At 49.0% G+C, this 10,530-nt stretch overlaps 1 protein-coding gene across 1 annotated transcript; it reads right to left on the bottom strand.

The window, feature by feature from the left end:
* Positions 1–1,279: 1,279 nt before the first annotated feature.
* Positions 1,280–5,263, bottom strand: LOC136477380 (serine/threonine receptor-like kinase NFP). Its single transcript, XM_066475527.1, has 2 exons — positions 3,826–5,263; positions 1,280–2,265 (listed from the first exon to the last, which is right to left on the bottom strand). Exons 1-2 carry the CDS (start codon positions 5,038–5,040, stop codon positions 1,516–1,518), a joined length of 1,965 nt encoding a protein of 654 aa, XP_066331624.1. The 5' UTR covers positions 5,041–5,263; the 3' UTR covers positions 1,280–1,515.
* Between the last annotated feature and the right edge of the window lie 5,267 nt (positions 5,264–10,530).

The raw sequence follows: 10,530 nt of genomic DNA on the forward strand, positions 1-10,530 counted from the left end.
GTTAGGCGACAATCGTTTCTTTTCTGCTGATCCCTTGATCGGCGGCGCATGCATGGGCTCCCACCAGTTATGCGCCGAGCAACGCGAAGACAAGAAAGTTGTCATCGCGAGCGGACTAACTGAGCCCCACATATAAAAGATTGATTACAGGAACAGCTGAGAAGTGAGACCCGAGCTGACCAACCTTGCTGTTGCACCAGTTCTCTGCTCCGCTAGCACTGTCAAGCGCCGGTACCACACACAGGCTCGTGCGCTCATCACAACGACAGAACGGATTACGGCATGGTCCTTTGGCTCTGTGTACGTGACAGATGTTGTGGGTGTACCTGTCAATTTGGGTCTTGGCTTTGTACTTCATTCGTCTTCATAGAAGTTGCCTACTCCGTATGTGTAATGCTCCTTTAATATAACTAAATAAAAAGTTAAATGCACAGGCAGCCTTTGAACTTGTTTGGGGTGACATTGAGGTTCACGAACTTCAAAAATGCATTTCTGGATCGCTAAATTTGTTGGCTCTATTCGGCTTACCCCATATCTGGCTTGTTTTTTCAGCCAGAACAATGTTTTTCTCTCACAATAATTCAGCCAGAACAATGTTTTTCAGCCAAGTTTCAGACCAGCGAACGGAGCCGTTAAGTGGTACCCCACACGTAACTAAACTTATAAAAGGGTGCACCACTGGTCCATTTTTCTAGACCTGTGAACAGCATTGGGGGTATTTAAAATGTTGAATTTGGTACCAAAAAATGTTGCATCAATCCTTTCAAAATGTCAAGTCAACATTGGAAAAGAAAATTAGTTCAAGATTTGACGTGAGAATGTGAAACGCTATATATTTGAAATGTTTAGTTTTAGAATTCAAAATATTGAATACAATAAAATAGTGTCACAATATGTTCTTAGCTCCAACATATCTTAATAGAATGATAAACAGCTCTCATTCGTGTTCAAGAAAGAAAAGAAAAATAGTAATAACATAACTATAATAAGAGAAGAAAAAAAAGAAAAAAATGAAACGAAAACATTCCTGATGTCCGTGGGCCATGGCCCTTTATATTGCGCCGCATTACTTTCGGACGGCAGATGTATAGGCCCAATTCATGGTTCTTAGTGGGTTGCATTGCTGGTATCTGCTTTCGGACGGCAGATATATAGGCCCAATTCAGGAGTCCGGGAAAATGTGCTAGACGTCCAACGAACGACGTTCGTTTCCGAAACATCATCCGTCGCCAAGGTAACATACGACACAAAGGCATCAGTTGCTTTCGTCGGTAACCCATTTGCTACTCACGAATTGATCCTCATCTGCGTAATACTAAAGAGTATATATACACCTCAAGTCCAAAGATTTCACGCACCTCGCAGGCTCGCAGAATGCCGGCGCTATTATTCAATATACTCACTGCTGACTCATCCTCCGCTCGCCAGACGCTAGAACTTTTAACATTTACAACGCGAACTGATGGCTCAAACCTTTTACTACTGAGTAGCAGTACTAGCCAAAGGAAGGATGTTTCACCGAGCAGCGATTTCGCCGCTGCCGTCAACCGACACGCTCTCACCGGAGTAGTCGGCGAAGTGCTCGTCCGCCTTGGACAGCGTGTAGGCTACGTCCACCATGCTGGGGCGCTTGGACGGGTCCCTGTGCAGGCACGCCCTCGCCACGCTCACCACGCTCGCCACGCTCCCCGGCGGGCACGTCTGCTCCGCGAGCGCCGGGTCCATCCACGCCGCGACGCGGGCCTCCAGCCTCTCGTCGCGGCCCCGGAACACCCTGTCCTCGGCGTCCGCCCACAGCGGCTCGCCGCTCTCGCCCGCGGCCTCGCGCCCGGACACCAGCTCCAGCAGGACGACCCCGTAGGCGAACACGTCCATCTTGGTGGTGACGAGGCCGTCGGCGAGGTACTCGGGCGCGATGTACCCCTGGGTGCCCACGATGTGCGTGGTGACGGCGTTGTGGCCCGTCTTGGCCAGGCCGAAGTTGGCGATCTTGGCGCGCATGCGGCCGTCCAGGAGGACGTTGCTGCTCTTGATGTCCTTGTGCACCACGCGCGGCCAGGTGTGCTCGTGGATGTACTGCAGGCCGTGGGCGAGGTCGAGCGCGATGTGGAGGCGCGCGCGCCAGTTCAGGCTTCGCGCGCGGTCGCGGTCCAGTAACCACAGGTCAAGCGAGCCGTTCTCCACGTATTCGTACACCAGGTAGCAGTCGCCCGTCGCCGAGTTGATGCAGAACCCCTCCAGCTTCACCAGGTTGCTGTGGTTCACCTGCGCACGAAATATACAATTGCATATGTTGCAAAAAAAAAAAAAAATCCTGCAGCGTCTGCATCTATGGCGAAATGTTCACACAGATGCCATTCATCCTTGTTTGCCACAAACCGTCATGGGTTGACGAGTTGGTGATGATGCTGATTCGAAGAAAAAATCAACGACCTACGTGTTCGCTGTCAGGACAGCAGACTTTCGTTAAAAATTGGCGAATAGTTCAACGTCGTACATCAGCGAGAGAAGACTCATGTATTGATGCCACCGTGTAGATGCGCGGCGTCATGCGCATGTGATCGACGGCCAGAGCAAAAGCGCCAACCAAATGCAATGCACTAGACTACGTCCTGGCTTGCACGATCCCTATGCCCTGGGGTGGCTGGCTGGTGGGTGGTGACTGATGAAGTGACGGGCAAATATTATTACTCTTTTGCGAGGATGGTGAGCAATCTATAACCTCGAGCCCTCGACTATCTCCCTCTCTTAACATCGAGTTATCTTTTTTCAAGAAATAATACATCCGTCTCAAAAAGAGTAATTCTAGTTCGATATAAGTCAAACAAACAAAACTAAGTTTAAAGAAAATAAGATCAAGCTTTATCAATTTCATGACGAGTTATCGATAATAAATACCAGTATATTTTTATCTAATCTAATCTAAATTTGATTAAATTTAAGAGAATTAACACTACGCTATAATGGTATCTTTTTGAGGCGGAGGTGGTGATCGAGACCCGCCACACACTGGGCAGTCAACCCTCTACACCATCCCATTCATACGTCGTGACCCTACACGATACGTCTACAGGTTGCAGGTCCATTAGGATTTATTATGAGAAGACCATAAGCAAAAATCCAAAACAAATGGACCTCTCCATTAGTACCACCGCTGATCTATAACTTGTTGGCTGATCTATGGTTGGATGTTCTTGTACTTTTCTATGGCTCGTGCGATCCTTTAGTACCACCGCTGCCAAGTGCTGCCCTGCAGAACGGTCTGAACACATGGCATCTGATGACACTACGGCACTACCATCAATAATTTCGCTTATGTCTTCAATCAATCAAAAGAAAGATGAATCAACCAATAGAGAGATGCATCTCTTGCTAGTTGATGTCAATGTCAGTAGCAAGATTCCAAACCAATGACCCATGCCTTGCAAAAGGAAACTCAGGCACAAACATGACTTCAAAATACTGCTACATCACTACTTCGACTAGTTCTGTTGGCTGTTGTTAGTCCACTTAATGACTTAATTAACCACTGCGATCCATAATTTGGAAGACAATAATTATAGAAGTGCGTTCCTTTGTTTTCTCTCCCAAAAAAAAAATGGATATGAGCACAAACGTTCTATAATCATACTGTCCCAATCAGAAATGCACAAATTGTAATGGTCATCAGATCAATAATCAATAGGCCTGCAAGCCTTAGCGATTAGCCGTTCTTGGTTAGTGATGAGAACAAAATTAATTCAAAGCATTTTTTTTTAGTATGAGTTGTGACAGCACTGCCACTGAAGCGAGCAATTCTCTTGGGGAAGAAACAGGGGGACGTACCTTTTGCAGGATCTTGAGCTCCTCGCAGGCGTCCCACTTCATCTTCTTCACGGCGAACACCACGCCATCGATGTCGGCCTTGTACACGCTGCCGTTGACGAGGTGCGCGTCGTCGAATCCCCCGGTGCCGCGCTCCAGCTCCTCCACCTTGAACACCCTGTACTTGTCCAACCACTCAGATATGTCGCTGACCAGGAACCTCTCCCCGCCGCCGCCACCGCCGGCGGCGGACGAGGTCTTAGCGAACCTGCCGCCCTCGACGCCGTCGCCGCTCGCCACCGCGTCACCTCGTCGTCCCTTCGCCTTGAGCCGTCTGCACAAGCAGACCAGCAGCAGCATCTGCAGCAGCCAGAGCGCGCCGACGACGCCCAGCCCGACGGCAAGGCCGGTGACCACCCCGTTCCGGTCGTTGCTCACCACGGTCGCGTTGGGAGAAGCCGAGGGCGGCGGGGACGCTGGCGTCGCGGAGGCGTTGTTCCGGAGCACGATTGGGGGCAGCCAATTGGGCACCTGTCGGCGGAGCGGCACCAGTATCTCGGCGAACTGCTGCGTCCTCGGCTCGGGCCCGTTGAGGGAGACGAGCGACTGGGCGTCGACGGAGAAGGCGGCGGCAATGGACGCGTAGGTGTCCCCGGGCTGCATGACGTAGGTGACGAGCGCGGTGGCGTTGTTGTCGGCTTTGGCCGAGCACTGGCAGAAGATGGGGAACGTGACCATGGTGCCGACGTCGAGGTTGGTGGGCACCAGCGTGGGGTTCACGCGCTCCACGGCCTGGTACTGCGTGAGGTTCTGCAGCTTGGTGGTGGAGATGATCCAGTAGGTGTCCCCCGAGGCGATCTGGTACTGCATCGGCGCGTAGGAGTTGGGGGACCCCGAGGGGCAGCCGCACTGGAGCGGCACGAGCAGCGGCTGCCCGTTGGCCGGCGCGGCGGCGGTGGAGAGGTTGTTGGCGTGCGCGACCATGAAGCGGCTGACGGCGAAGAGGTCGCCGATGGCCGCGAGGTCGAGCGGCACGCCCCCGAAGCCGGCGCGGTAGAGCGCGTACGCCTGGCACGGGTACGTGCGGTTGGCGGAGCAGTTGAACCCCTCGACGGACGCCGGCGCGGGCGTGGCCGTGGTCGTGTTCTGCGACCGCGCCGGGGCGGGGAACGCGCACAGGCAGAGGAAGAACAGCAGCAGCGCGCTCAGCCTCAGCGCTGGCGGCGGCCGCCGCATCGTGGCTTTCGCTGTGGATAGGCGCGGCACGCGCGCACCGGGGCGGCCGGGGCGGGGCCGGGTTGGTGGTGGTGGTGGCTAAGCAAGTTGCAAATCGATGTGGGTTCTGTTGGTGGAGATTGATATATGCGCCGGGCTGCCGCGCTAGTCACCTCACCTCATCTGTGTTCGGCTGCTGTCCTGAGCGGCGGAATCGTCAACCGTGGGCGGCCGCTGCCCGTTTGCGTTCGTCCTTCGTCGTTATCCTTGCCCGTTTGCGTTCGTCCTTCGTCGTTATCCTTGCCCGGCCGGGCTTGAACCTTTTTTTTTTTTGACAAAAGCCGGGCTTGAACTTGACTTGCGCGGGCGGCGGGCCGTGGGGAGTGGGGAGTGGGGAGTGGGGGCCGTGATATTTTTCGTTTCTTGCGTGGAATTCTCCTGTTCTCTCCCACTCCGGTCGCGATCATGGACGACTAGTTCCCGTGGAGCCTGGTTGCTTTTCGTAATTGCGCTTGGACTAGCAATAGCAACAGATTGGCCCGGGTCCATGAATTTTCCTTGGTTCTTACCACCTACCAGGAGGACGACCGTGCACACACGGATCTGGACCTGGTGAAGTGAGGTCTCCAGTCCCCTCGGTGCCTCGGTGAATCTGTGCCTCTTTCTCGCTGGTCCAAAAAAAAAACATTCTGTCGTGATTGGTTGGTGCTGCTGTTGATGTTGAGGGTGATGCCAGTGTGACCGTTTCAGTGTCACGCTAACGTGAAAGAGAGGATTGGCACTGTGACAGATTCGGGCGGTCAAGTCCCCGACGTAGAGGAGAAGTTCTGCTGGAGACACCACAATCATCGGCTTCATTTGGAGAAGAAAATTGAAAGCTTCAATGTTGTCCTCCCATCAGTTTCAAGTCTCAACTTCTGGAATGCCTGTATTGGAAGAGGTAATTCAAATCTGTTTGTTCTCCATTCAAATGTGATCAATTTTTGCAAGCTGAGGTTAGGTTCCTTCTGGCTAAAACGACCTAGGTTAGAGTTGTTGATTCGATACTGGTGTTCACATTATCAGCTTGTTCGTTTGGCTGTGGCTTGTCGTAAACGATCGTAAATTTTCAGCCGGAACAGTATTTTTCCCTCGTACAAACCAGCCAGCAGTACTTCTTCACGAACCAGCAACGATACGAACCAGCCAACCGAACAGGCTGTATATTATTTGCTAACTGTTCTTTAAACTAATTCTGTTAATTGCAAAACCTACCGGTTCAATCTCTTATGAGTGCCTTTGTTTTTATATTAGTGAATACATGTGAGCCTCTATATGTGTGTGTCTTTCCTTTAGCAGTTATTTTTCGTTCTGTGCAAATTAAATTTAGATTTGATAAATTCACTGAAACAAAACCTGAGATTCCAATCCATGCGAAAAGCCTAGCTAAATGACCAATAGGGTAACCGGATTTCAACCCTGATTTTTTAAAGCAAGCTCTCGACCATAAAAAAAGTATAGTAGTACTAACCATTGAGAATGTTGCTGTTGGACCATGAAACAAAGACAGAAATATGCTACAAGTTCAAAGTTCATATTCGCAAAAAAAAAGTTCAAAGTTCATGTTGGGCCCAAAGTAGATGGTCTAGGCAGGACTGGGCATCCAAGAGACCAAGACCCATGAACAGGCCGAAGCGTTTCTCTGGCAAGACCAAGGAAAGCACAGAAGTTGGGCTGACCCTGTCAATAATTTCGGACCTGCACGTGAAGAAAGCTCAAATGGCCAGTGGGTCTGCTGGGCTGGGCTAAATCAGGCCTGGGAGGTCACATTTTCGACATTTACTGTCCGTCACTCTTTAGTCACATTTTTTGAGTTTATAATATTGCAGGTTGCTTATGGTAGTATTTATTAATCCGTCAAAAAAAGGAAAAAATAGTGGTATTGTTTTCTCTCATCATTGTAAAAACTCCTACTTAATGAAAATATACGTGCTCAGTACATTAATTAAAAAAAAAAGCCTCGGCAGACCAGACGCCAGTGAGGTAATGACCTAACAGAGCAGACTAGCTAGACTGGAGACTAGAGAGCGTGAGCCTCGTGGACTTCTATCTTTTATCACGACTTCACGGTCACGCGGTGTTTATGGAATGAACGTTTCTTTGCCAGCAGTCGAGTGAAAAGTCTGGGATGCGACCAAAGGCGGACGCAGAAATGGAGGTTTGGGCCTTTGGGGAGCTCATTTCTCTTTCTTTCTCCTGTCACTCTATTTTTCTTCGTCTTCCTCTCCAACGCTAGACGGCTACAGATCCACACCTGGATACGGCACGCCATGATGTAATAGCCTGTAGCAGTTGGCACTTTTTTTCTTTTCTGAAACGGAGAATTCTAGCATTGTGCGTGGTTCAGAACTTCAGACTGGATATGACACCCGCGACGCCTTCCAGGTAAACCGTAAAACATAGCTCGTAAATGTATTTCCATCAGACCATTATATCTCAAATGCTCAACCGTGTACGTTTTTTTTAGGAAACGGCAGGGAAGCTTCCTACCTATTTTTTCCTTTTTCTATATTTATGAACAGAAACAAAATTACATATGTACAGAGTACCAGGCTAGGAAAGCTCAAAAGAAAAAAGAAGGGAACAATTACAACGACTCTCTCGCCACACAGATAGAGGATCAGAGATACTATTCCTGGCTTTGATGCACACCCAGCCAAGAACATGTTCCACTGTAATCAAAGCTCCTAAATGTACTGTATTTCTATCAAACCATTCTAGCTCAAATGCTCAATGGTGTAGGTGTACATATACCTCTATGGCCCCGTTCGCTTCGCTGAAAAAACAAGTTGAAACACTGTTCCGGCTGATTTGTTATGAGAGAAAAACATTATTCCGACTGAAAAAATAAGCTGAAAAAGACAGATTATAAGAGAAGCGAACATGGCCTATATATACCTGGTGTTGCTTAACTGCTTTGCGCAGCGCAGGTAGGTGCCCGGACGATGCAGACGCCTCCGCAGCCTGCGCTTGGTTTGTGCCGTTTGCTGGTTTTCAGTCCACAAGTCCCAGCTGTGGTTCTGATTACAAGCACACCTGGTTGAGAGGGACGGACGACCCAGCTCCAAGCAACTCGATCGTGTTGCGATAACACAGCAGCGGATCATTTTATTATTGCTTATATACGTCAATAGCCACACTGTGGACTCGTGAACCTCGTGCTTCTCTTTTTTTTGGATTATAATGCTCCTGCACGTACGATCCACCTGGGACTTGCAATTTTGATCTGTAACATCCATGTTTATTAATATAGGATAGTAAATATTACTTTGTCTGAAAAGTGCATTGGTGGTGATCAATCATTTAAGAAACCGCCTGTTTTTGAGGTTACAAGAAGTATTCAGCTTGCGCCTTGCGGGTTGGTCCGGTTTGCATGCCTGGTTGCCTACGTGTCCTGTCCAGTCCCCACAACTCATCTTATTATTAGGCCAATCATTAAGAACACAGTCCAATACTGAGACTAGTACTGTACTACATACATGAGTGGGAAATGTGGAGATCCGAGAGCATGCAGCCGCAAAAGCACACGCGTTTCAGAGGTTCGCGGTGCACCGCGCGCGCGCGAGATCATCATGAAGGCATCAACTCGATGGAGAAACTTACTAGCGGACTCTGATTACAAACACACCTGGTGTCCTGGTGAGAGGGACGACCCAATTCCAAGCAATTCGTGTTGCGATAACACGGCAGCGGATCAACTAGTAGTAAAGTATAAAGTGCATTAGTGTCATTCTAAAACCCTCTCTTTCCTCTCCTAGGCTCAATTCTATATTTTAACTAGACGATACCCCGCGTGTTGCCGCGGGGATTTTATAGAGAGATCTGTAGATAATTGTTCTGGATTGGTGAAGTCTCAACAATTATGGTGTAACTAATTTCAAAGTGAGTATATATAAGAAAAATATAATAATGGTTTTGTACGTATGAAAATAAACAAAATCCATCTAGAAAGCCAGAAAGGATAAGTCATAGTCATGAAGATACATCGTTGGATCATAGTAATAATGAGATTTCTTATTGTAATAACCAAATATATTTCTAATTTTATATAATGTATGTAGTAGTAGTGAGAGCGTTACGTGCATTGTTGACGATGTCCTGCTGCTCCTGCATGTGGTGGGGGAAAACACACCATGCATCAGTGTTCTCTCATTGCGTAATGAAATGAAGTAATTAGAAAGCATGAGAGGTAACACGACTACTTACCATGATATTCCTAGCGGTAGCGGCTTTGACGCGTCACCACCGGCAACATCGACTCGACGGCATCCAATATAAGCGATCATCGACGACCGGCGGCAGCACCGATTGATCACGTTCCCCAAGCCAAGAAAAAGCACCTGCTGCTTCCCATGGAGGAGCCGGAGGAAAGGATTTGGAGATCCTGTGTGTGTCGCTGCGGTCCATGACAGTGCTCACTGATGGACGTCACTTATATATTGGATCGGAAGTCCAGGACTCGATCAGTGTTGTCACAAGATTAGAAGATGGAACTCGATGTTGGATTGGAAGCTGTAGGGTCAAATTGATTGTTTAATTTACTGGCACCTGAGTTGCTCATCCACTTGATACGTTTCTGCTCTGTTCTCTCTCTGCTGATCCGTTTCAAGAAAAGTTATTCGAAAGTATTTTTGCATGGCTGAAATTATAGTGACTTTGGTCAGCCCCTTACATTCCGTAGATTGATCAGTGCATGGGAAGGGACGCTTCAGCTGTAACCAAGCAGTAACTTGTGGTTGTGGGTCCCTTAGATGACGTGGCTTCGCGAAAGCGCAGAAAATCCTATAGTGGGGTTCTCCTATTTAGGTATAGTAGATAGGCTGAATGTGTGGTAGACCAAGTTGTGTTTTTACAATGTGCTGATAGGTTGAATGTGTGGTAGACCAAGTTGTGTTTTTACAATGTGCTGGCCATAAAATCAATGAGTCCGGTGTGTTGTGCACGAGATCACACTTTGGGGATGTTCCCCCGCACAAAAAAGGCCCTTTCGATTTTGTAGAATTTGAGTGACATGACCACCAATAGACAAAATATAATTGCATTTATCTGAATAGGCACATTTGCAATGACACGGATCGAATTAACCATAGAAAAATATGGTTCCCAACCTGCCACTGATATGGTACATACTAGTGGCCCTCTATAGCAGTTGACGCAGCCATGCCCACTACGCCTGATTCGCACTTTAGGAACGGAGGCATTTTTACTGTAGGGGCGGCTGGGGTTGGAGGCGCCCCTACAGTGGGCGTCCTCGGGCTACAGCAGCCCAGTCGCCCCTACAGATGGCACTGTAGGGGCGGCTGGTAACCTGAGCCGCCCCTACAGTTGGGGCTAATCTGTAGGGGCGGCTCAATCACCAGCCGCTCCTGCAGTGCCTATTTGTAGGGGCGGCTGGTTCGACTGTAGGGGCGGCTGAATCACCAGCCGCCCCTACTGATGGCGCACGAATAAATAGCAACCACCTCTTTTTTC

This window comes from Miscanthus floridulus, chromosome 8 (assembly GCF_019320115.1).
Source record: "Miscanthus floridulus cultivar M001 chromosome 8, ASM1932011v1, whole genome shotgun sequence".
Classification (NCBI taxonomy): Eukaryota; Viridiplantae; Streptophyta; class Magnoliopsida; order Poales; family Poaceae; genus Miscanthus; species Miscanthus floridulus.

Excerpts from the sequence above, each read along its gene's own strand:
- LOC136477380 (XM_066475527.1), bottom strand. The coding sequence starts at position 5,040 with ATGCGGCGGCCGCCGCCAGCGCTGAGGCTGAGCGCGCTGCTGCTGTTC. Across the intron at positions 2,266-3,825 it reads AGCTCAAGATCCTGCAAAAG|GTGAACCACAGCAACCTGGT; the intron begins GTACGTCCCCCT and ends TTTCGTGCGCAG.